General features: G+C 36.4%; 1 protein-coding gene across 1 annotated transcript in view; it reads left to right on the forward strand.

The window, feature by feature from the left end:
- LOC149538585 (uncharacterized) overlaps positions 1-27,983 on the forward strand; it is a 164,681-nt gene that overhangs the window by 107,731 nt on the left and 28,967 nt on the right. The window contains exons 12-13 of the mRNA XM_089799892.1: positions 21,418-21,516; positions 21,732-21,875. Of these exons, the coding sequence (XP_089656018.1) occupies positions 21,418-21,516; positions 21,732-21,875 (243 nt within the window). The remainder of the gene's footprint in view (positions 1-21,417; positions 21,517-21,731; positions 21,876-27,983) is intronic.

A 27,983-nucleotide genomic window follows, 5' to 3' on the forward strand; every position in this document is an offset into this window, starting at 1 on the left:
AGCAGCTGTTTGATTAGGCCTAAGGCTGCCTCAATCTTTTGAGCTAGGCTCAATATAAGAACCAATCTTTATTTGCATCTAATAGTGCAAATGGCATCTCCATATAAATATGAATCGTACTATCTTCCTGTCAAGGCAATTGGGAATTGCACCATGTATAGATGCTTTCATTTCTTGTCTGTCCTGAAACTGTGGTATTGCCAATTTCGTATTGTTTCGAATAAATCACTGATAGAGATGATCTATAAACTGGATATTAGAATACCTTAAGATAATGCAATGAAAAATATTATTGTTTGTTATATTATTCAATTAAACAACATTAAAAGAAGCATGTACAAAAATGCACAAGTCATAGATACATAAGTTATAAATTTACGAGAGAAACCTGTATTGAAAAAAAAGCAAAAGCAAAAGAATATCAAAATTGTAGTAGTTAGCAATGTTAGATCCAATACAATAGGTCTCTTTTGCATGAACATTGAAGTCTCAACCAGTAGACTAATTGTATACAACCTTCAACCAGAATTTAACTCCTTTAGGATACAGTTAATCTGACCAGATACAATAACATCCAATGTTGGGAAATTCATACAATTAGTTAGATATAGATGCAGAAGCATCCAACTAGATATTCTAACCATCTATCTAAATGCCATGTAGAATAGCAAGAGTCATGTGAACGTCTCATGACTATATGATGATGTTGGCATGCTGCACATTATATGTAACATTTCTTCTCTCTATGGATGATCACTGCACATAGTAAGCCAATGTCACCCATACTTGGTCAATGGCGGTTGACCTGCTTCACCTAATCTGCGTGCATGTCTTCCACATCCATGCTTTCTTGCACTGGAGCAAAACACTGCCCATGGCTTGCAGTAGCAGAGACAAACTTCTGATTGATTCTAGCTGCTTGCCGTATCTACCACATGTATTTCGACAGGAGACAAGTGCACGGGTATACTGCTTTTTTGATACAGTCTATGTTGTAGTGGAAAGGGAAGTTGATTGATGTCAGTTGTTGAGGAATTTCTCAATAAATAATATTACTTATGTGATATTAGTACTTAAAATTGGAACTAATATTAAATAATTAATTATAATATTTTGTTACAGGGGAAGCTGTCCGTGGAACTGCTTATGGTAATGGTTTACGAGAATTTCTTCCATTGAGAAAGAATGATAGAAGGGAAGTAGGGAATGTAGGCCAGTAATAAGCAAGGTTGCATGAGGATGGCGATACTTGGGTACTTTGGGTAGAAGTATGGGTATGGGTACGACTATCTTTCAAAATAGTGGACTGGTACTTGGGTGCATCATATTGTTTTTTAATATAATTTAATATATATAGAAATCTAAAAATAATATGAGTCATAACAATGGTTTTTCAAAACAAGAACAGTGATAGAGCTTGCAGATGTAGTATATTGTTTTCAGTTTCAGATTTGCAATATGTTTTTTATAATACATATGCTAAATGTTTAGCTCCATAACAAAGAAGACAGACTTTAAACATGAACAAGACGATCATTAATCATATAACAATGACATATTGCAAATGATAAACTTCTGATTTGAGTAGTGATAAAATTTAGTGTTAATCAATATTGTATCAAAGTTTCAAACTGATTACATATTGAATCAAGTCTGATGAACAGCAAGATGATATGCTAACAAAAAATCGTAACAAAAATCAGAAATCTTAATAAAGGTCCTTAGCTATGATGCTCTCCACTAAGTACCCAGTACGTCGGTACGTGTCCTAGGGGTGTGGGTATGCGTACCCATGCAACCTCGGTAATAAGTAATTGGTAGACTTGTTAAGAAGTCAATTGTACTAAAGGATCACAACAGTTGATATCCTTAACTACCCTGAGCACTATATGTAGAGGTTTCCGGAACCATGAAGGATATGTGGATGTGGATGCAAATGTAAGTCTTTGGTACTATCAATAAAGTAATATTCTGCCATTCAGATGTGTTTGTTATGCTATTGTTCTACATATTGTTCCTCTGTTATTAATAGATTTTTCTGCATGACATTAGTAGATGGTTAGAGTGGTAATAACACTTCCATACTTGGCATATAACAGGGAAGGTTGGAAGTTTGATTCTTGAATGTTTAATTCATCCTCGCAATCTGAACCGAGGGGCTGATTCTTCGGTGGAAGATCTGGACTAGGGGTTGTTGCAGACAAGCAGATACACTGTAGATGGAAGGTGACAAAAGGCAAGGATGCTCGTTACTGTTAGAGCAAGTAGTGGTGAAGAGATGTGAAAGTCTCCAACATTCTCAGACTAAGGAAACACGAGAGTCCTAAGGTCTACTTTATAACTTGATATCGGGCTGAATATCTCTGTTGGCTTGTATGCAACATTCTCATGGAGTTGACAGTAAAACCTTTTGAGACGACAATCAAGAAGGTTGTTTAAAGAATCAAACATGGCACGAGAATTCTCCAGTGGTCATTCGCACGTAAAACAAAGGAGATTGTAGAAAGAACCAAATCTGACTAGTTCAAAAGTTGGAAAATACATCAGCAGTCGAGGGTACAGGGGAATTACAAAAATGAACTTGAATTATTTGCATTGAGGAGCGCAATTGTCTTCTAGATAGGGAGGAAACATATTCTAAACAACTCACGACATGCAAATTGCCCTCTTATCATCCCAGGAGCCATTGGCATGGAAGAAAGGAGATTACAATACACACAACAAGCTTTAATGAAGGTCATTTGCCTTCTAATGAGAGCATCATCGAATGACACAGGAGTGGAGACTTCTTTGGTGTCATCTTATTCCGAAGTGGATGCATGGACAAAAGTTGTGTCACATAACTATAGTAAATATTAAACCAAGAGAACTTTTTCAAACCCACCAAGAAGAAGTCATCTTTCTGATAGGAGGGAATCCCATATTCTGGTCTGAAATCAACAGCACAGAGCAAAGGAATTACTAATCATCCAACCCAAGTTTGATATGCGAGGATTGTTCTAGCATGTTCCTGAAGGAGGCTGGCTTCTAAAAAAGAATTTGGTTCCAAGCACATGATTATTTTCTTTTTGAAATTTCTGGAAATATACTTAGATGTTATTCTTTATAATCTGAACTCTGACCATTAAAATGAGAATACAAGAATGTATGTACTCAAGTCCTCTCTGTATCAGAATTACGAAAGATTAAACTAATTGTACTTTTATTTACAATATATTGTATCTGGGTTATTGACAACTATATTGGAATGTGAACAAACTTATAGATTAAGCCTTAACATAAAATCTGAAAATTGGAATCAATCACTACAAAACAATTGTTTAACAAAATGTCAGTTTGTATAAGAGCAAAGTTTGCTAGAATCCAGTAAGGGATTTTAGCAGTTTGCTTCTTGGAGTGTGGTAGGGTCCAAGTCACTCGCTAGGCCATCAGTGGTATCTAACAAGACCTCTATAAGTAGGTAGGTGAAGTTATCCTTAAATATTTTGGGAGCCATGATGGCTAGTCTTTGGAACTCTGCCACAATTTCTCTTTCCCTTATCCTTGTTAATACTTTGAAGTATGTTTGGGGATTTTTTTGCTGAAACTTCTCAATGAGTTTCTTCTTGAAGGTGTCACAGGTCTTTATGGGTGATTAAGCCATGGTGCCACCAATCACGAGTAACTCTTCTAGGTGCAATAAGGGTCAAATGGTTAAGTATGTCTCTATGCTTGATTTTTCCCGACGCATCAAAATTTGGGATGGTCAGCCTTCCTACTTTGCATTGTAAATCTTGATTAGTTTGAACCCTCTCTTTTGTATGGCTCCTTCATGCTTTAGCCTCACAACATATCATAAATGGGATGCTTTTTTTCACTTCATTGTCATTCCTTGCGTATGCCTCAGCAAGTTCATTCATATCGGGGTTGGGTGTATTAATCTTGCCATTTCCTCTTGAAAATCACTCCCTAGATAAGAAGGGGGGCTAGGGAGTTCTTGGGATTGATTCCATTTTTACTTTCAGGTTGACTAGGAGTGATATCTCTTTCATCCCTTTGGTTTGGTCTAATAGTGCTTATGGTGGCGGTCAAGTTTGGTTCCAAGGCCCTAAATTCTTGTTCCATTTGTTCGTTTTTGTGTTGTCTTGATTTGCAATCTTCTTTCCCTCTTTAGAGTCCTCAGAGCCCTTTGATAGGAAATATTGCCCCTCAGGTTGGCAAGAACCATGCTCTAATGCCATTTGTAATGTTTGTGTTTGTAGATGCCTAGTTTTTTCCCTTAATCACACATACAAAAAAAATAATATTCAAAAAATAGAATCAGTAACATCATATAGTAAGTTGTGATTCTGAAAAATGTTAGGAAATCATTGAAACATAGTTGTTAAAATAGATCTTCCTTGTTAGAGATATTAAAACATAGATTATTTCAACTAGAGTTAGGAGCATTATATTAATGACAAGGTATACTCAATTTATTGGAGTCCACCTTTAAGAGAGATAGGATAAGGGGTGTATTAGGGTGTCTTAACAAATCCTATACCCTAGGCGGAATAGGTGATCATTATCCCTTTGGGCCTCGTGTGGTTCTTGCCATCCATATGAGGAGGTGCACCTAGTGAGGAGTCCATTATCTATTAATCTTCTACACTAGACCCAAGAGCCAATTATTATCCCTCTTGGCCCCATGTTGCTCTTAACATCCAGATGAGGCAGTGTTTTTAATGAGAGATCCATAATCCTTTAATCCTCTACGCTAGGCCCAAAAACCAATCATTATCCCTCTTGGCCTTATGCAGCTCTTGCCATGTAGATGAGGGGATGTCTAATTAGAGGTCTGTAATCCATTAACCCTTTACACTAGACCGTAGAGCCAATTTTTATCCCTCTTGGCCTCTTGTGGCTCTTGCCATCTAGATGAGGGCTTGTATCTAGTGTGAGATCCATCATTGTTCCCCTATTCCATTTTCACCCTTATCCTCTTCCCCTTATCAGAGTTCCTTATTATAATAAATAACCAAACATATAGGAGTTACACAAAATATGCATGTGCCCTTTTGATGGAGATCATGCCATAATAAATTCATATTTATACATGTTATTCATAAGTAAGAATCAGTCATAGGATCATAATTGAGAATACATCATATTGCTCATTATACACTTCATACCAATTTTTAGACAATACTCAAACACTTGCGAATGATTGCTGTAGATTACACTTTAAAAATATTTATACATGTTATTCATAAGTAAGAATCAGTCATAGGAATCATAATTGAGAATAAATCATATTGCTCATTATACACTTCATACCAATTTGTAGACAATACTAAAACACTTGCGAATGATTGCTGTAGATTACACTTTCTTTAAATCCAATGCCTCTCTTGGATGCTAGCCTTTGATACTTATATCTTTTACTTCTGGCGAAGGAGATGTGCCTTTTGAACTTGTGTCTCTTTCACAACCAACATGCTTGTTCATTAATTAAATTGCTTCCTTTCTCTTAATGGTGCCTTGTTAACACTAACTCACACCTCTCTTATTTGCTGACTATGTATACTTTTCTAGTAGATTGATCATCATATTTTTTTGCCACCTTATTTCTGAATTGTACTTTCTTGAAGGAAAACTTTGGAGTATAATCACTTGAATCAAGACTAAGCTACAAGACTACTCAAATTCTTTAATTTATCCTTAAGATTTTCATTTGCAAATTTGATTTAAAAAAAAAAAGGTTTTGAATCCTTTAATCTAGAAAGGACTTCAATTTTGTTTTTGAGATATTATCCCCAAATTGTCTTTCTTTAGTCATCAATACATGTTAGGTCAAAAGAGATTTATATTGAGAAGCGACTTATAAAGTTCCCATTATGTCACATGGACCAATTCTGGCGTGTTAGAAGATTAATCAACATGATTTGTTTGAAAGTTAAAGTTTGTTTTGTACCTAATAAGCATGCATCACATGTTTTTGATTTGATTTCAATTCTAGGCATTTCAAGCACATGATAATTACAAACCATATTATTAAACATTTCATATTGAAATCACCTAGTCTTTCATGTCACTGTTGTATTTTATAATCTGATTTGTTTGAAACATAATTTTCTTTTACAAACTCCAAGATGTAAACACTAAAAACCTTAATTTGGAATGGCTTGGGCTAGTATGGATTCATTTGATCTTTGGTGATTTAGTTGTCATTAATGATAATGATTTGAATTTTTTTGAAGTGAGTTGAGAGCATGAAATTGAATTTATTTAGTGTTCTCATTTATCCTCATCCTTGCACATATAGGATTGAGCTATTTTGTAGGTAAACATTTTCACTACAAAATCGAAGATATCATACATGTATGTAATATGTTGGTGTTTGTATAGAGATAACTTTAATTGAACTTTGGAAGCATTTGTGAGATTTGGATGAATCTAAGTCAAGAGCAAAGCCTTCTTCCTAAAGAATGTTCTATTTTTTGATTGTGATGAATGAGAATACTCGTTGTAGGAGCATTTATTGAACAACAAGGACATTGGAAGTCAATTGTTATCCATTGATTGGAACATGGAAGAGGAGGATGTGGTGGCAGTCATGTTGAAAAGCTTATCATGTACTTAACGAACATTTTCTCGAGACTCTACCATCACCTCTATGAGTGTTGACCTGAAGTTTGAAGAGTTGTGCAATAAGATCTTACAATAGGATAGATAAAAGGGACAAGTTGCTAATAGTAGTGAGACAAAGGGTGTGAACGGGTGTTTGTAGCCAAAGACAAGGATAAAGGCAAATGTTCCCGAAAGAAAGGACAAGACAATAATGAGGATGCATCAAAGAATTTGAAGAACATCACACACCATTGTTGTTAGATGGGCTATATGAAGAAGTAAAAAAATGTTGTCTAAACAAAATTCAACTAGAATATGTCCTTGTAGAAACCTTCTTTGCATTCATGACCACAAGACCAACAAATAACTCCAAGTTATTTGCATTGAATATAGTTTCCAAGGGGATCGCATCACTTCACCAACATGGATATTTTTTCACAAATTACAATGCTTGCTTGGATTAAATCATCTTCCATGGTCATATACATGGTTGTTGGTAGAGGGAATGTGTCAATATCCTTTCGAGGGGAGTAAAAACGCTTCATGTATGCTGTGCATTGGGAATGAGGTTGAATATCCTCTAAATAAGTCAAGATTATGGAACATATCCTTGATCGAGATGTTATTTTCAGGGAACACAATATTGTTTAATTGACAACAATGACAAGGAGACCAAGAATGCTATTTCCCATGGTATGGGAAATCATGTAGTATATAGATTGGTTGACATTGGATAGGTCAATGAATGTGCATAGGTAGTCAAGGATACAAGAGTGCATACGATATTAATGCAGTTGGGTATTAATGATATGAGCACATCAAATTATTGTATCTTTCTGTTGGTTGATAGTTTGTCCCTGCTTGGATTTAGGTTTCACCTTGACTCTTGAATGCCCAATGTGTGGAGGAAGAAGCTGTAGTCAACAGAGGGGTCAGTATATGGGTAATATCACTGCCCTTTGAATTGAAGGTACAACTCCCTTGTAGGTGCAAGATATGCAATGAATACTATCTTTATTAGATTAGGGGTTTTGGGGTATGCTCTTAACCAAAGAGTAGTAGAGGCAATAACCAAGTTACCTGTAGCTACAAATAACCCAGGCAAAGAGGATGATTTGGACAACCCTCAACACCCACAACTATGAATATTATAAACTATCTTTCAACTCTTCTATACTAACTCTAACTTCTACTCTACCTCTACTCTTATAGCTATTGAATGTAAGGGGTGCACAATGAGAAATGAACATTCATGGGCTCGAGTAGCTCTCTGACCAAACAAGATCAACCAACAACATTCTCCCAGCTCACTTATACTCAAATCCCAAAGCATACAACACTAAACTACAAAAGCAACTAGAAAGTGGAAATACAATCAACAGTGAAGTAACACTCAAATTACCCCACTTAGTCACATCAACTCTCAGATTGTCCCTAACTAAAGTTAGTTTCACCATTAACTACATTCCATTTCCAATCACCCGATGAACATGCAAGCTACTTTAACATGCAGATGAAACAGGGGAAATGAACCAAAACTGAACTTGAAAAGCAACGCTTAGATTGTTTACGCTACCAACATACAACACTAACACTCAGATCAATGCGACATTAACAATTTCAAATTCAATTGTCTTTCACTTCCATACAAACCTAAACTATGAACATCAAACATTCAAAGCAAACTCAAATTCTCACTTTGTAGTCTCAACTATAGGGGTTCATTCACAAAGAAGTTTGCCGCTCTTATATTCAATTTTCAAAATTACATTTATAGGCCCTCTTTAGAGTCTAGTTGGTTACATTCATCATTATGGTTCAGAGCAGTTGTAGAGGCATAGCCAAAATTAGGTATGACAATAGTCATCAGTTACTGTAACAACCACTTTTTCCCGGGTCTTAACTACAACTAACATATCAAAGAAATACAATTATTACTTCATTTTCATAGGAAGACAGCTATATAAGTTACATTCATGAGAATGAGATTAATGGTTACAATCAGTTAAACGGAAATTTCATAACTAACAATTGAAAACACCATCAATGAATTTTCTATGGAAATTAAAATCTACATACCATGAAATTCGAAACCGAAATCAATCTAGGGATGCTTCTGCAAACACTCAGGTTAGTCCATAAATACCACTTAGGATCAAATGACGATTACCATATAATACCATTATATCAAAATCAAATGACAATTACTATTAAATACCACTTATATCAATTAGGGCACCGATTACCATTGGATTATTTGGGCATCACATACCATTGTATCAATTAGGGCATCTATTATCATTGGATCAGTTAGGGCATCATATACCATTGTATCAATTAGGGCATTTATTATCATTGGATCATTTAGGGCATTAGATACCACTGTATCATTTGGAGCGTCAGATACCACTGTATCATTTAGGGCATCAGATACCACTGTATTGTTTAGGACATTAGATACCACTGTATCATTTGGGGCGTCAGATACCTCTATTTCATTCCTTTTCTTCCTATTGTTAACTGTGGCAATAACATAAGATTACAAGATATGTTCATAATCATTATTCTTATAAATGAAAGACTGAAATAACAATCCTATAGATATATTCCATATTCAGTTAGAAGGTCAACCGATCTAAATGGTTACCAATTACATTGATTTGAGAAAGGTTGCTTTCATCAAAAGAAATAACTGAATTCAACGGTATAAGTTAATCCATCATATCTTCTACTTGTATAAATTTCATAAAAGTAAAAATACGTGTTGTCAATAAATGTTTGAATGCTCAACTTATCTTTATCTGATGCATATCTTGACATCTTGTGGAGAGGGGAAACATTGTCAAGGGCTTAACCTCCCAACCATGGACCTTATACTTATCTCCACACTTTCTCTAACTAGAAAGACCCTCCCTACCCGAAATAGACATGGAACACCTTGTCAACCACTGAGCATTCTGGTATTTAATCACACTACTCGACTTGACAACTGAGAATGAATTGGACATGCATGAGCTATTAAATGTTCCTATTAAAATAATAAATAATTGTTATGTCACAACTGATTTTGTTTTATGTTATTGCAGATTTCTATCTGTCACCTCTTCACCTCTTCCATGGCCATACAACTGGGTGAGTCCTAGGTGTTTAAATCTTAGAGTTTAGCCAACTCATTCTACTGATTCCTCAGCTGATGTAATAATATTTCATGTTTCAATACATCACAGCTTATATGACTCGGGGAAAACTTAAGGCTTGCAAAAGAATATCATTCGATTTTGTCATACAGCAGTAAGAGAAAGATGCAAAAACATATCATCATCAATGGTTCTTGACTCAATTAGGGAAGTTCTGACTCACTAAAGAACTATACAGTGACATTAAACATAGATGATGTATGACATTCTATCGAAAGAATCCTTGCTGCTGGAAATACATGCATAGTAGTAATTGATAAAAAAAGAGTACTATATCTCATTCAGACATGGTATGCCGACCACATACCCTGATTAGCTTGTGAAATAGATGAGCTTTTGTTGGACGCTATCAACCAGTCCCTTCTCGTAAGATATTTTGAATGCAAACTCAAAGTGATTATCAATCACGACTTCCAGTAGAGGTAAAGAGAAGAAAATAACTTGGCAAGAAATTCAAAGATCAAATCGTGAGGGAGGAGAATTCAATTCATGTCCTTCGGGTTTCTCACGGCTCCCAAATATATATGAAGGCATTCGATTTCTCGAAGCTTCCAAGAAGCCGTAGCGCTTAAAGAAATTTTTTGCCTTCTTGGACGCCGTTATAATATGCCAAGTGTATTTCGGTTTCAAGAAAAGAATTGAATAAATATGGAAAAGAACTTAAAGGTTATAAATCAAAAGAATATTATAACATACTTATTTACTTGCACGTAAATATATCTTTTTAAGATGACACATAGTAATGTTTATCCAAGGTCGTACCTTTTAAATATGTATATTTAAATACATATTTCATCTTGGAAGATTTATTTTATCTTCTTGTACATGCATTTAAATGTATGTATTAATTAGATAAAATCTTGTATAAAAATAATATTATGATGTCACCTTTAATTTATATCTGTGTACGTACATAAATATGTATTATAATGATGTGGTGGAAAAGTCAACCATAATCCAATAAAAGTATGTACTTTAATTAAGATCATTAATATTTTTATCCAATAGCACATGCGTGTCTAATGTGTTTATCTTATTATGCAGTCGCTAGGTCCTCAACCATGCCAATTCATGATTCATACCCATTTGCCCAGTGATGGTTATGCTTCTGTGCCCAATTCTTTTCAGACAATGCTTCCACCCCTTTGACGTGCTCCCTACAAGGAAATTCTCTGTAGTTGAATCATATTACCATAACAAGATATTAATCATAGATAATCATAACGGCTAACCACCTTTTCAATTCGATGAATTTATGATAAATAATCAACTAGCATGTTATCTTCATATGAAATTATAATGACTAACCATCTTACCATTTCGCAGGATAGAACAAATTTAATTGTCAACTGACTTCATGTGAACCTCAACGGCCATATGAACATTTTAAATTGGGTCAAAAATTGAGATGTAACATACCATTCCCCTTGTGTTTCATCGCCCTTGATGAACTTGAAATCATAATGAACATTATAAAGGAGCATTTAAAATTGGGTCAAAATTTGGAATGTAACAGTTACAAAAGTACGCATGCAAGGAGAATTGCCAAAAATGGCTACTTTAGAAGAGAGAGAGAAGAGAGATTGAGACTTGTCAAAAATTAGCCTGAAGTATCATGAGAAGGCTTGGTAACGCTTCTGGCCCTGCCAGTCAATTCTTCTTCTTGGGCATTACAGTTTTAGCTTTGTGTGCTTTGATGGCATCCAACATTAGCTCTTTGACACCTAGTATGTAGACGTTGTCAAACCTGACCACCCAATAGTCATGTTCCTCTGTCATTTCTTGTATCATGACAACCTTAGACAGGAGCTTGTCTAATACCTTCGTGAGGGTGGCATTAAATGCTATCAAGTCCAGTATCTTGAAATCCTGATAATTGGCCGGACTAGTAGTCTCCTCAGTGAAGCTAAGAAACCTCGCCTTCATGTGCTAGATATCCACCAATTGCTTATTAGGAGCCACTTGGGATTCGGCGTGCAGATCCTTTAGGTACACGTAGATCTTCTCCATAATTTTCTTCACATCATCATACACACTATTCAATTCTTCCTCTGATTTCTCCAAGTTCTCTCTCTTGAATTCCATGGACTGCTTCTAGTGCTGTAATCGCTCTTTTCCTATTCTTAGGATGCCATGACTGATGGCTACATCAGTCTTCATATCTATCACCTCTTGGAGTACAATCAACTCCTCCACTAATTGTTGAGCTTCAGATTGCATAGAGGCTTGGTGACTAGTCATTGTCTCTTTTAGCTTGTCTACATCCACCAAGAGGTTGCCAAGGTTCTCAATTAAAGGAGGACCTCAGGTCTTCATGTCTTCAATCGATGCTCAGTCCATTTGACCATAATGACTTTCCTACTGCAGCTTCACAAGCAAATTCTTGTTCTCCTTCGTAGTAGGGTCAAATGTGCTCGGGGTAGCACTATCTGTTGGTACAATTGCAAGGGGCCCGAGCATAGCTCTAATATAATCAGTCAACTCTTTGTTCGAGGCCTTCAAAGTCACCTTAGTCTGCATCAACTCCTCCAACCTATCCTCAATCTTGACATTGCTATATTTCTACACATTTAGCATGGTATCATGCATTGGGGGTCCCATATCATGTGTCTTTACTTGGAAGTCACTCGGGGCTAGCTCTTCTATTCTCCCCTCCTTCTGAGGCTTAGCACTTTGAATCATCATGTGCCCTGTATTGACTTCAGTAGCAAGAGCTGTTAATGTCTTTCGCTTCTTAGCTTTTTGGGATGGGGGCTGTGATTGCATAGCCTGGGCTATCAGATTCTTAGGAGTTACAGTTTCCTCTACCCTTCTCTTCCTCTCGATGGTATCCTCCAACCATGAATGAGTTGTGAGGACGTTGAGTGCTGAGGGATCACATAACTTCCTTGCTACTGGAGGAGTCTTCTTCTTCCTACTAGAAAATGGAAAGGTAACAATCTTAGTTACAGAGTTAGCAGGGGGATTACCTTGATCAGTGCCTCTTTGTTGTTGCTGCTCAGGAGTCACTTGAGCTTGATCACCTCCATTAGGTCCATCTCCTAGCTGGTTCTCCTTCGATCAATTGCTATCTCCGTCAAGATTTATCACCGGAATTATCGAGGAGTCTTTGCTAACTGATTGGTCCTTCTCTTTCTCTTTTTCCTTCTCTTCCTCTATGTTACCAACATTACCAATGTCAAACAAGGAACCTCCTCCACAACTAGGAGTTACTTATACACTTTTGTCATCTGGTGGCTGGTCACCTCCTCCTACTGATTGTGAAGGTCCCGTAGATGTAGATGTGGTTGTTGCAGTGGTGGAAGTGGGTGGGATGTTGTTTGAGCTCTTCCAGATACGCTTGCAGATGAACCAATAGCACCCATCCTCTTTCTTCTAGCTCTGGTCCATCTACCCACTTGTTAGTCGTCTTTATAATTCCATCCATCAGAATCTCCATCTTGTCAATTATTGAGCCCTCCGATGGAGTAGACAAAATAGGTTTGTCTTTGATCTCTTTTTCATTAGAGGACCTCAAATGAGATCCATCATCCTCAATATCATCAACATTAATATTTACCTTGTACATCTCGACTTGCTCAATAGTGAGCCTTGACCAAAACTGTTCCTGGGTCTAAACTTCAGTGTAGTAGTCTGCCCAGTAGTCCTTTATATCAGGCACATGCTTTTAACTAGAGCCAAGTTGCAACTTATCCTTCACATAATCTATAGGATCAAACTAAGGCCTTATGACTTCATAATCCTTCAATTTATACTTGCGCTCAAAGGCCTTTATCAGATTCTCTGCATTAGAACTAGATGCACATGAGTATGATCCTACAACCACTGGGAAAGGGATTCCTGCCTTCTGAACTGCTGAACACAAGGTATTAACTTCTAGCACTTGTCTACACAACTCAATCAACACTATCTTATCTTTAGGATACCTTGGTAGTCTCCATGGGAATCCATTGAATCCACCGATTCTGATGTAGGAGAAGGCCAGGAATTGTATGAAACAACATCCGAATTACGTGACCACAGATATCGCCTCTGGCGAAAAACTCCTCTCAGGGCATCCTTGTAGCTCTTTGCACAACCTCATGGTAAAGGCATCATTCACCTTTATGAACTCCTCATAGCTCTTCTCAAGTTGCAAGCAGGGGTAGAGATCGTAGACCTTTGTCATCTCATCAAAATATTCAATGCACGACATGCCTGGTAGTAGATGGTGTGTTGCCAAGACATATATAAGATAGGAAGACATATAGAATTGCTTGAATGGTCAAGCCCATCCAGCTAGTGAATTCATCACAAATAATTGGTGCCCAATCGATGTATTGGTCATCCGCACAAACTACTTGCACTTGAAAGAAATGGTGCTCCATAAAATTTAGAACTTCTTCATAACCTTTTAGTCTAAGCAATAAGGCCAAAATATCCACGATTTCTCTCTTTAGACTGGTTCCAAACAAGGTCTTAGGAAGTTTACGCTTCTTGCTCTTTGGTGGCTAGAACCATGTTGCTAGGATGTCTCCTCGCCTTAAGAGTCTTCTTCTCATTGAACATGGAGGCGGACAAACCAAAATCTATGTCACAATACTCAGCGTTGTCTAACATCTTGATTTGCTTTGTCTTCACATCATACTGAGCTATGCATTCTTGAACTAATTCTAGCGCTTGATTTGCCATAGGGAAACCAACGGCTCCCACTAGCCCACTCTCTTTAAGCTTCTGAGTGATAGGATGAATAGGCTGCATGTTCAACCTTCTGTGCAAATCTCTGAGATTGTAGAATCTAAAAGATGTATCAGTGTAATTCTTGACCTCACTCTCTAGACCAGGAAAACAATTAGTACCACCAATTCTCCCTTCCATTTTCTATATAACACACAGGGCAAGAAAAAATCTCACTTATCATGAAATTGTGCATGTTGCAAGAAGAAGAAGTGAACTAACCCACTTTCTAATCTTATTCAATTCAAATTTGATCGTTGTGCTTTGAATTTCTTGCATGACACGAGTAAGGAGTGGCCCATTAATTGTAAAATGCCCTTTCATGGCGTAACGATCGGATCTACGATAAATGAAGTAGGTTAACGGCGCTAAGTGATGTCATTCATATAAGATTTACCTTTTCAGGGAGGCCGTACAACGAGTTTTATAAGATTTTAGCCCTTAGGCTTTGGCACAACAGAGAAGTCATTTTTCTCGATTATATATTGGCCTTCGAGAAGAAGCTCTCGGGGTGAGAATCCGCCTTAAGGAGAAATACACTTTACTTAATTAAAGCTGTGACGAAGCCTTTTTCTCTTTTTGCAATGCTTCTTTTAGTTGTTTTAGAGGAGTAGCACTTTCATTGCTTTCTCGAAAAGCTTAAATACTTAACATTTTGCCGATCGGAAGCGTGGCCTTTGGGCTTCTTTTCTGGGGTTGGAGAACTTCATTTTCCACTTTTACATAATTGGTCACTTTTCCCTTGGAGTAGCATGAAACAAGGATCTCTGAAAGAATATTCGCTTATATGCTTGAGCCACTACCAAAAAGTGCATTTTACTTATCCTTTCAGAGAAGTAACATTTGAGGTGTGCTCTTGCCAAAGAAGAAGATCGTTTTCTACTTTTGTGAAATCCTTTTATACTTGGACACTTTTACTTGGAGAAGCATAATATGAGCATCTTCGAAAGAATATCCGCTATAAAAAGATATACTCTAAGTTTGCTTCGTCGGAGAAGTGGCTTATAAGGTGCTCCTCCGGTGGAGGAGTAGCTGAAGTAGTTCAACTCCGACATGGCTTAGATTTAACTGAAACTTACTTAATTGAATGAACTTTTGGCACGATCTTGCTCTAAGCATATTCGAAGGATGAAATCTTTAGGAATATATCTTGTGCGCTTGATCAAATCCACCTTTTTGGAAAACTGGAGTGGTAGGTTCTCCAGGGGCCATGACTCATTGAAAATGACCGTTTTCCGACATAGTCATTTCTGCCTTAGAGACACTCGAAAATGGTTGCTTAATGCTCTACATCATTGGAATGCAAAATCCGACATCCCCGCTTCATGAAATGGGCCAAATTTGTGCTTTTGGGAAAGTGCCTCTAGGGGTCCTCCATTGTTCAGAGTTGCACCTCCAAAAGTGATTTTCCAACAAAGTAACTCTTTGTCATCTTTGGCTTCGGGGGACTTCACAAATGATTCATTTTGGTTCAGGATCCCTCTAGGCACCATCAGAATGCATAAATCCATCTTAATGCTTCATAGAATGTGCTTTTGGAAAATGGAAGAATTAGCTCCGCAACACACTTGAAATTACTTCCTTAAGAAGGCGTCCACCATTTAGCATTTCATTCACCTCAAGAAGACTTAGGAACCTTTCTTTCTTTGAGCAATATAATATAGGATCCCAACAAGTACATTTTTCACTTATATTATCCAAAAATGTATTTCATCTTCCCATGTCAGAAATTTGGGTTCCGGGCTACTCCTCCTGTGGGGAAGCAGTCACAAAGGCGCAACTCTGCCATAGTGTTAGGACTAAGTCATTCTTCATTTCTGGGATCAATTAGGGATTCCTTTTCTTTAGAATTATGCTCTTTTGGCCTTTTGATTCATGTTCCTTCAAGATTATTGCTTCTAGAGGCATCTTTCTTCATGTGTTGGAAACTCACTTGATGAGCTTCACTTCCGGTGGAGTAGTAGTTGGATAGGTGAAGCTCTGAAAGGAGCCTATGTCTGCAACTTTGTTGATCCAATTTGTTTATTACCCTTCTTCTCACCATGGGAAGATGCTCTACAACATTCCCACCTCGCCTATGACACCTAGGGACTAATACGCGCTTGATTTTTTCGATTTTCGTATGAAGGGTCTGGGGAGAAATCGGAGCAGGGAAATCCCAAAATCTTGCAAGGTGTAGGCAAGCTTAATGAAGGATGAGAAAAAAGCCCCCTAAGGGGCAACCTAGACTTGGACCTTTAGGATATTTGCATTGAATTGACTCCAAGCTAGAAGCTTAAAAGAGGAGGACTGAAAGTCTGGCAACACTTTCTTAGTTGGCTTGATAAAATTTGGTAGATGGACTTATTGATATCTAGCATTATAGGGTTTTTGTAGAGCTTTCTAGGTACAAAAGTAATAGCTAATTTATTTTGATGGTAAGCTTGGAGAACTAGGAAAGTCCCACATCTAGATATTTCATGTAGATATTTGTAGAGCAATGAACATGCTATCTGCCATTGGTGCTAACTATTTTCTTCTATTTGTTGATTTTTCTAGTAAAAAAATGTGGACTTATTTTTCGAAATCAAAGTTAGATGTGTTTATAAAGAATTTCAGTGGAAAAAGAGTTAGGTTGTGACAACTACAAATTGGATAATGGAGGAGAATTTTGTTTAGTAGAATATAATAACTTTTCTACTAAATTGGACATGAAAAGGCAGAATACAACGCTCTATAACCCACAACAAACTGCAGTTTAGAGGTAGAGCATGCTATTACAAATATGCGTTGATGTATAATGGAGAATAAGGATGTTTACAAGAAGTTTTTGGTTGAAGCAATGTATACAATGCTATATAAAGATGATCATATGAATGATGAAGAATAGGGATGTTCCCAAGAAGTTGTGGGTTGAAGCAATGTATACAATGGTATATTTGCTAATTAGATCTCGAACATAGCCAGTGAAGCAAATGACCCTAAAGGGAGCATGGTCTGGGAGGAAACCTAATATAAGTCATCTTAAAGTCTTTGGTTTCATTGCATAATGTTTGGATTCTTGGTGAAATGAGAATCAAATTAGTTCCTAAGAGTAAGAAACTAATGCTTATAGGGTATTGTGACAATCAACAGGCTTATAGACTGATTGATGTTGGCATTGATTGCTTGAGCTTTAGTAGAGATGTGGTTGATTGTAAAGGTAGGATTTTTGAAACTTATCTAAAGATTATTGAATAATAGTTTGTTGTGGCTAAGCATTAATGAATTCAAATTCATGTAGCTCCACTTGAAGGGAGTATATAGAGTGTGTAAACTTTTCTAGTGAGAAATAACTTCAAATTAATCATTTCATTGATGATAACTTGGATCAACATCCCAAGATACAATTATAGATATCCCAAGTCACGATGACAATATTCATTGGAATTTAGAGAATATTAAGAAGAGACTGTCATTGTGGGAAAGCATTATTGGCAATGTTCAGCTAAGTCAAATGAGTCAGGGATAACCATCTGGAAGAAAGAGAAAAATGAGCAAAGCTAACTTTTTCTTAATGGCAAATATTCTTGAAGTTTATGAGCCACATGTGTTTGATAACTTGAACGAGGAAAGGCCATTGCAACTAAAAATGAGTCCTTTGAAGAATATGTCTTTGAATCCCTCACATCGAACTATTGGGGAAGAAAGCCATTGGTTACAAATGGGTGTAGAAAGTCCAGTACATGGCAAGTGGTGCACTAGACAAGCATAACGCTTGTTAGCAAAAGTGTTTTGACAAAGAGAGGCAATTGACTATGAAGAGACCTTTGCTCTTACACAAATATGAACACCATTTGATTAGTCCTATCCCACTAGAGAAGAAAGCCATTGGTTTCAAATAGGTGTACAGTATCTAGTATAAGGCAAATGGTACACTAGACAAGCTTAAAGCTTAGTTGGTAGCAAAAGGGTTCTCACAAAGAGAAGGCATTGACTGTAAAGAGACCTTTTCTCTTACAACAAAGACGAACACCATCTGACTAGTCCCAGCCATGGTAGCTTAGCTTGGTTGGACATTCATCAAATGGACTTGACGGGTGCCTTCATCAATGGATATCTTAAGAAAGAAGTGTACATGTTTCACTCATAAGGTCTAGGAAAGGAGCATTTTGTTTGTTCACTGAAGAAAGCTCTTTATGGCTTGAAATAGGCACCTGAGGGATGCTACATCAAAATTGATAGGTACTTGGTTGAACAGGGATTCCAGTGGAGTACTTTGGATAACAAATTGCACATAAAAAACATAGGCATTTATATCATGCTGCATATTATATATGTAGAGGATATTGCTGCTATAAGTAGTGAGGAAAGTGCTATCAAACATAGTAATTCTGATGTAACTAAAGCTATTAACATGATTGATCTAAGCCTCCTACATTACTACCTAAGTGTAGTGGTTTGGCAACTAAGTGGTATCATTTTATCCAACAATCAAAATGTGCCAAGAATTTCCTTTGACAAACATAGAATTACAAATTGTGAAATCTCTTCTAGGCATATGGAGAATGGGCTAATGCTCTCAGCCAAAATTAGCTCTTAAGACAAGTTAGCCTACAAGAAAGTAGTGGGGCCTAATATATCTTACAACCATTAGACCACATTTGATCTATGTTGTTTCCTTTCCAGATTCATTACAATACCAAAGATGGTGTAATACCCGCAATCAGATATTTGCCCCAAATTTCTCAAATATATTTCAGAAATATTCAACTGATAAATTTATGCAATAGATTTCAGATTTGCACAACATATACCTAAAATACTCAGATAAAAATATAATCTTAGAAATTTTATGGCATTTCCATCCTCAACAATACAATAACCAAATCCAATCGTAAATACAAAAAACTACAGGTGGATTGGACAATATGAAATAAAGATTTAAAGCACAAGTGATATACCCATGTGATATCTCCAATAGACAATAGGTTTTTGTCTACTGCCTCCAAGCTCGAGGGTTTTTGTCCTCTCAGCTACTAAAGCCGAAGCTCTCCAGAACTCTTCAAGAGACAAAATGAGATCCAGTCATAAATCAAGTAAGTTGCAAATGAGCTCTCTTTTCTCTTTTAAGCCCAACCTGGTGACTCTTCACATTCCTTTCTCTGTTTCTTTATTTCCTTTTAAAACATTTTTTTTCTCACCTTAGAAAATAAAGTGCTTATATAATAATAAAATGACATTAATAATATGAACTTATGTTTTAAAGTCACTTTATTAATAAACCATTTTAATCTTCCATCATTAAAATTACTGACCAGATGGACGCGGATAAACATGAATGATAGCTCGTTGGAAAGGTCTTAGCAAGATGCTTCCTGTCCAACACTGAAATGCCAAGAATGTTGAGTCTTCTGAATTTCTATAAATATTGAGTATTTGGAAACCCCACTGGAACATCTCTGATATGTTGGAAACTAGAATGTCTAGGCCAAAACTCAATCTGATCCTTGAGAAATCCCAGTTAGCCCAGGGGACCAAGGCAAAAGCAGGCTAATGAGGCATCATAATTCACTGGCCTAGAAAAGGGGATATTACAGATGGCACATTGAACTGCACTGAAGAGGGTGTTAAAATATGTTAAAGGGACATGTGACTTTGGCATTCTTTAAAACAAAAGCAAAGAACACAGGCTGTGCAAGTTATGGATTAAAATTGGGCAGCTTTTGTAGGTGACAGAAAATCCACTCATGGACATGTTTTTACCCTTGCCATGGGTGAATCACATGAACCACACGTAGTAGCTCTTTTCTTGACTGAAGCAAAATATCAAGGATTAGTTAAAGTAGTATGTGAGGCTGTTTCTCTTAGAAAGATATCTGACATGAGATGTCATAATTTGGGCATACACCCTTGTTTTGTGATAATCAAGGGTTAATCAAAGTCACTAAGCATCTACTCTTCCATGACTGTACTGAAAATGTTGAACTCATTATCACTTCATCGAACAAGTTGTTGAAGGAGGATCTGTTAAGTTTTATTATTGTCCAATTGAGGATCAAATCATAGACATTCAAGTCTTTGTTTCTTGACAAATTTATGAAATTTTGGGATAAACTTGGTTTAGATAGTAGATTGATCATCAAGGGAAGTTATTGAAGTATTGTTATATTGTAATGGTCAGTTAGCTTTCAGTGTAGGTTTTGACAAACTTGTTTCAAATTCAGATTGCTTTGTGTTTTTCTTTATTGGATAAGTATTCTTATCTACATTAGATAATTCTTTTGTAATCATATATAAGGATACTTTGCCAGTTTTCATAAGTTGATTGAATATCTTGGTAATCATTTTGCAGTCAAGTTTTTTCGTCTTTTTTTCTCCTTGGCAAGATAATGCTCTATTTTTTCACCTCATTCAAGGAATGGTAAAACCATTATCAAGTCAATTTAATAATTTTGAAAAGTTTACTACCCTTTTGCATGGACTAGGAGTTCCATCATTTGCTGATTATTCTAGACTTTAAATATAAAGAGGAATTTCATCTTTGACACTTCTCAATATGTTTGAAATAAATTTGTCTTCCACATTGGAAAATGTTTATAAGGTCCACATGTGCATGCTTACTTGAAGGTAGTTTTTAAATCCTTCTACAAAAGTTCATAAGTTTTTTCACAATAAAATTGGTCTTTAGTTTGTTTTTTCATATAGATTAGTTCTTTTCATTAAGTATATGAGATTGTCGATAGTGATCATATAGGAAGCCATTGTATATTCATTATAATTTCAGCTTAAATAATAGATATATAAAATTTTCAAAACTATTTTGCCTTGTAAAAGTAAAATATCGAAGATCTTTTTTCCAAAAAGTTTACATGTATTATATGACAATTTTGTTTGTTTGTTGGTTGTTAGTAATGATATTTATGATCACAGACTAAATCTTTCTGAAATTTCATAGATGGACATGAGGGCTCCAACACATCCGGGAGTCCGGTGGTCAGTTCCAGCAGATGTCGAGAGCCTTGCATGGGATCCACATACTGATCACTCATTTGTGGTAAGGATGAAAGGGGTGGTGCTTTGTTTCTGTTAATCCAAGGGTGATTCCATCTTTTCCTTGTGAACAGCTGTTATGTTTTTTTTAATGAATCAATACAATCATTTATGCAGTTTGAAGAAGAGTCTTTACTTTGTAAATAAATACTTTAGTTCTCGGGACCCTACTTATGGTCTGAATTTTTGTTTTGTTGTGTGGATTTGCTTTTCATACAGGTTAGTCTTGAAGATGGCACTGTACGAGGTTTTGATATTCGAGTGGGAGTATCAGCTGTTGATTCTGATGGCAAACCAATGTTCACACTTCATGCACATGATAAGGCTGTTTGCACGATAACCTACAATCCTGCTGCCCCAAATGTACTCTCCAATTTCTCAGATATGCCTAATATATAAACTTTATTATTTAGACTATCATGCTTGCCAAGAAGCTCAAATGTTTTAATCATTAAACTCATTTTCTTGCGAGTATTTGGGCACATCTCTGCAAGATGGACTGACTGGTTTGTATGATGAGGTGCTGGAGTGTGCTATATTTTGTTTTGAAAAGAAAGTCATTAGTTATAGATTTTGAAAACAAAAATGAGCAGTACAATTCCTGCACCTTGCAGAGGGATCTTTAGCAATATCTGTGTTACAAAATATTTTTGAGCATCTCTGTCTCAAATTTAGCTACTGGAGCCTTGTTCCTTATCCATACCAAACAACCATGAGAATTAACACAGAAAATCAAATACATAACCTGCAAAATGCTTCTTTGATCGTTGATCTATGCTTTCAGCAGTTTATCAATGGGTACGTCTTACTGCAGATCCATAATGCCTTTAAAGAACTTGACTTTTTAGAACTTTAAATCATTAATTCCTGCAGAAATTTTTTAACAGAATTGCATAAAAAGAAATAAGAATGTCTCTGGAGGGAAATTCATTTAGGTAGGTTCTGTGGGATTTATATTTGATTTTGGTCTTTGCTCCCAGACAAGCCGAAAGCTCCTGATTGGGTGCCAAGAAAAAGGGCAGCAAGTAGGGCTTGCATATGAGCCGATTTCAGGGTTTGCTGATAGTTTAATTGAAAGTATAGCTAAAACCCCCAAGGCATGGGGCTGTCTTGGACATGCCATGAACATGGTCGGATGCATGAAAAATGAAGTAATGATTCTTTTAGAACCTATGACAGATCCATCAATTTTCTTGCATATATAATTTTATGAAGCCACCTAAGGAATAAAGATTTGGTATTTTAATTCACTTATTGTTGAAAAAACTGATTTCACAAAGCATAGTTGTCATCAAGTAGTTTTGTACCTAATATTCTATGTTTGAAGTTTGGAAGGCCGCTAAATTGGCATATTAACAGTGCTCCATAGGGATGCGTCCACCCCACTCCCCACCCAATCTTGAAGTTTCTAAGATAGGGATGGGTGCCACTGCCGCTTCACCTCCACCATGTCTCTCCATTGACTTGGAGACATTTCCTTTGATTTTTGGCCAATAGGAGACTTATCTTGAGGGGACTCCGGTTGGGGATGTCATGAATTTTTCGAGATGCTTAGAAGTCCTCCCAACATCAAAGAAACTTCTAGGTGTCTCCTACATGTTTCTTTTAAAAGGGTCCCAAAAACAAACAAACAAAAACAAAAAATAACTTAAGTTTAATTCTAAGCATAAAAGATTTAAGGAATGCCCAAAACTCTTTTTTAAGAGGGGTAAATGTTTTGACCCAAAGCTATGAATTGGTGAGGCTACAAATGGGGGACCTCATCCCCAATGTGATTTGAATTTTGACGGTGAGAACAAAACACGACAATTTGACCATCATAACTTGCCATTATTGGCTAGAATGCCCAAAACATAAAACTTATAATTTCATAACTTAAAAGCAAAGTCATATTTCACAATTTACTCGATGCTTAGTGATACTATTTTGTTTTTGAAGTTTGAAGTTTGAACATTGTTGAATCTTGATAGCATGATCAATTGGTTTTTATTTCAAATCTTGATGAACATTGGATTGTGAAATGGAAAATTGTCATTGCAACGTTTATATTTGATATTCATATTTTTGATTTTGATATTCACCATTTGAATACTGCTACTAGACTTTAGTTATTATGTTTTATATCTTCATCTTTTTCAAATTGATGGTAATTACCTAAGTAGTCGTTGGGGTTCAGGGATGGGTTCAGATTTGAGTACGGGTTTGTCGGTTTGGACAATTTTTTTCATGAGGGGTTTCGTGAGTGTGTGTGTATGCATTTTACATTAAAAAAAAATAAAAAAAATAAGAGAAACATACGTAACTGCAAAATTAAATCATTTCATAGTATGAATATATGTTGTTCGATCATTGATCATATGCCAAATGTCAAAGATAAACATTAAATATTTGCTCATTAATCTATGTTCACGACCTAAAGAAAATAGTACATTAAATTACTGAATTGCAAAATGAAATTTCAAAACATAGAGTAGTTCATTAAATAATAAATTTTGAAACATCATGATAATATCATAATAGTGACAAGTGCTTGTTTATCATTGTATCAAGGCCTTTCAAGGGTCAAATGGATAATCAAAACATGAAGGATCAATGGGTTCATCCTCAACTGCAACTAAATCAAGAACCTCATCATTGGAACCTGAATTGGTTCAACTATTCCCAAATGGTGTTTTATCATTACCATCATCATCCACATCTAGCAAGGTAGCTCTAGTTAGATCCTTGATGGTCATATCCAAGTCAGCAGACTTGGGTGCTACATCCCCCAACTTCTTTGCCCTCTTCTTGTATTTTGGATTCTTGCGTGACAGGAGGTGCAAGTTACTTTGAATGAATACCAAGTCCTTTTCTTTCTTGGCACCCAGCCGGTTATGCTTTAGTGAGTGGATAAAGGAGTATGTACTCCAGTTCCACTCAGGAGCAAAAGATGTCGCAACCTAGAGAGACAACCAACCAAATTAAAATAAGTTAGAAATACAATATAAATTTAAGAGTGTGCTAATTCTACAAGGTAAGTGGCCATAAAAAAAGGAAAAAAAAAAAAAACTAAACAAATTACTTGTGAGAGGATCTTAATGGCAAGAGGTTGGAGGTACATATAGTATTGCCCATGTAGGTACCACCATCTAATACCATCCATTATGCTTTGGTCATTAATAGCATCAAGGTCCGCATCTTTTCTTGAGACCAAATCTCCAAACTCTCTTCCGACATCTGATTCCACTTGAGGATGACTAAAGAGCCTATTGGATCCCTTTTTATTCCCACCAGCAACCTTAGGATCTCTATATCGTGGCACTCCACTAGGAATAGCATGTCATTTGTTTTATGACTAGGAGAGAGTGTATATGCCAGGAGGTGTAAAGGTGTAGTCATCTTGTTCCAACTAGTGTAACACCAGTACTAGGGTACGTTGGGATGACAAGATGTGAGGTTAAGTTTCCAGGACAAGGGGAAAATGGGCCTCATTTTTGGGATGTCTAGGGAATGGCGACAAGGGGAGAATGGGGCAGGGAGGAGTATTGTATAGTATACATATAAAACTTGAAATGCTAGACACGAAATGATGTTTCAGAAGAGCATACCCAATTAAAAACCTTGAACATAGCAAAATTGCAACATGAACTAGAACCATTAAATATGGAACATAGTAACATACTACATACCAACTAGTATGGAACATAGTAACATACTACATACCAACTAGTAACATTCAAAAATCAAAATTCAAATAGAAATTCAAGCACCCATTCTGTGGGGGCATGGTTGCAGAATGATGGAGATGGGGGACTTGGGTACTCAAATACTTGGTGCGGGAACATCTCAGGACAGATACTTCACCAACGATGAAGAACAATTGACTCCACCTTTTTGTACAAGGTGTCCTCAAGATCATGCTTTCTCCTTTGAGTAACCTAAGATGTCAAATGATGCTCATGTGAGATATCTTGATGTAATGTTAATTAAAAATAAAATAAAATAAAAATCTCTCAATAAACAAGGATAGAAGATTGTATTAAATTTACCAATTTAATTTTCTCTAGCATGGTGTCCATGGTATCATAGATGTCCCCCAAACAAGGTTCGTCAGTGTCGAAAAATCAAATTGTAGACTTGATAGGCTCGGTAAATTCTAATACATAATCCACACGAGCCCACCAATCATTATCCAAGATCACTGCTTTCACCATTTAGGCCCTCATTGTATTCAGTTGCTTCAAACACCTCATTGGTTCCTAATAACCATCAAGGATGATGCATCTTTCGCCCTAACAAGTTGTATAAGGACAATTGTGTGTGAAGCAAATCAAGTTTCAACCACCTAATAACATGTTAATTGTAAGTTAATAACACATTTTAAATATGTAAACAATAGAAAAAAAATATTTTATTCAATTATGTAAACATGGCAAAATAATAAATGAAACTAAATAAATTTAATTTTAAAATTTACCTTCAATAATTCCAGATTGGAGAAAGTTCTAAAAATTGCTTGAGATATGGTGGTTTGTCACAAGCCTTTGGATATCCTCACCCTCATATACTTTTTTCGCCCATTCAATTTGGGAGCCAATTGTTGTCATCACCAAACTTAAGGAGTGGACGATGCATGGTGTCCAAAAGATGTGATCTTATGTTGCCTCTACCAAAGCACATGCAACCCTACAAACTTTTGCATTGTTTGGTACTACTTGCACACCCACAAACTCTATGGATTCAATGAGAATTTGGGAAAAAAATTCAGCATCTTTTACCTCCCCTTCACAGTGCACCGCCTTCAAAAACATAAACTCCTTGGGTGAAAAACAATCACATTTACTGATGGACGATTTTTGCAATCTTTCTATCCATCAAAGACAATAGTCACTCCTATTTGGATCCAAGAATTTCTTATTGGTTTGAGAAGGTTCTCTTTATTTTTTCTATCACTATGTTATAAGGTGGTTCTCACCTTTTCATATCCAAGACCTTGGTAATCAGTAGGGGCTTGATTTGCTGCTTGAAACATCTCTTTGCAATAAGGTTACCTAACTAGATTGAATGGAAGACCATTTGCAAAGAAGCAACGCCCAACCTTTATATCAACAATGTCTCTTAATTCATTTTGAAATGCCCTATCTAATGGGCCTCTCTTGCAGTTGTGGGTTTCACGTGCTTCTACGTCTTCTTCATCCCTATAAGTTATAGGTAAGAAGCGATGGCTTCTAGTCGTTAGTTGAGGGGGGAGTGGTGGTGCTTTGTCTTTTGTTTTTTCTTATTTCCCTTAAAACTAACCTATCAACTTCTTGTTCTTTTACATTGCTGCTATTTGAGAAGCTGGCAACCCCTTCTCTTCTGTCTCTAAGCCCTCACACATTTTGATCCCTTTACCCCCAGGTCCTAGAAAATGATGTTTTACTTAGTAATAAGAGCTCCTATATTGGGTTTAGCAACAATTACATTTCCATTTAAACCCCTCTCCCTCTAGGACATTGTTGAATTCTGGTTGTATAATTCCACAAAGGAGCCTCTTTTTCAATTTTATACTTTTGGGACCCCTTCCCACACAACGAGCTTTGACTACTTATTGTTGTAATCTATAACAAAAATGAAAAAACAAACATATTTCAAAACTTGTACAAAAAATTGGAAAAACTTAGAACTTTTTGAAAACATAAACAAGCTATCAAAAGAACTAAAATAAAGGATCAAATGCATACCTGGAACACTCCAATATGATTCTCGAAAGGATTTCTGACCGCACAATCAATAACTAAAACCTTCTCCTCAAGCTTGCAAAATGAGTGCACCAAAATGAGAGAGCAAACAAGAAATAACATGTATATGATGTATTTTAATAGGCTCCTTTTAGGGTTAGAAGGAAAAATATTAATAAAAAAAATTGTTTTTAAATTTTTTTAACATACTTTTTGGCCTCATGGGTTGTGGATACTTGTGGGTCCTTAATTGTTCTCCTGGGTCCTTGTGGGTTTGTGCGATAGACTGTGGGTCCTCGTGGATCTGCATACCCACGAGGACCCATAGTCTGTGCTGTGAACCCTACCCGGACCCTCCATAGACCCGGTGACCCAAGCACAATCTTGATCTGGCTAGTAGGGTCCAAACTAGTATCTCAAGTAATTACCATTTTTTCCAATGGTAATAGTAGTACTATGCATATTAATGTTAGGAAAGCACCGCACCTCTGATGTTGCACCCTTATTGTTCCCAAACTTAGGCCCTAAGTACCCTTGTTCGGGAAATGCATTTCCCCCTCCCCCAAGGAATTGTCCCCAAACCCCATGAAACACTGCTTATTAATCATCAAGCATAAAAAAATATTATGCTCTATGTTTAACCTTTCCTACACACTTAATGATATTATTGCCAATATCCCTAGTTTCATAGCTGTGATTCTTGATTTTCACTTGTTTTTTTTGTAAGTGACACTGTACAACAATAGCTAATTCAATAATTCAAGATGAATAC

The sequence above is a fragment of the Cupressus sempervirens genome, chromosome 9 (genome assembly GCF_028749045.1).
Source record: "Cupressus sempervirens isolate cs-2001-9-10 chromosome 9, ASM2874904v1, whole genome shotgun sequence".
Classification (NCBI taxonomy): domain Eukaryota; kingdom Viridiplantae; phylum Streptophyta; class Pinopsida; order Cupressales; family Cupressaceae; genus Cupressus; species Cupressus sempervirens.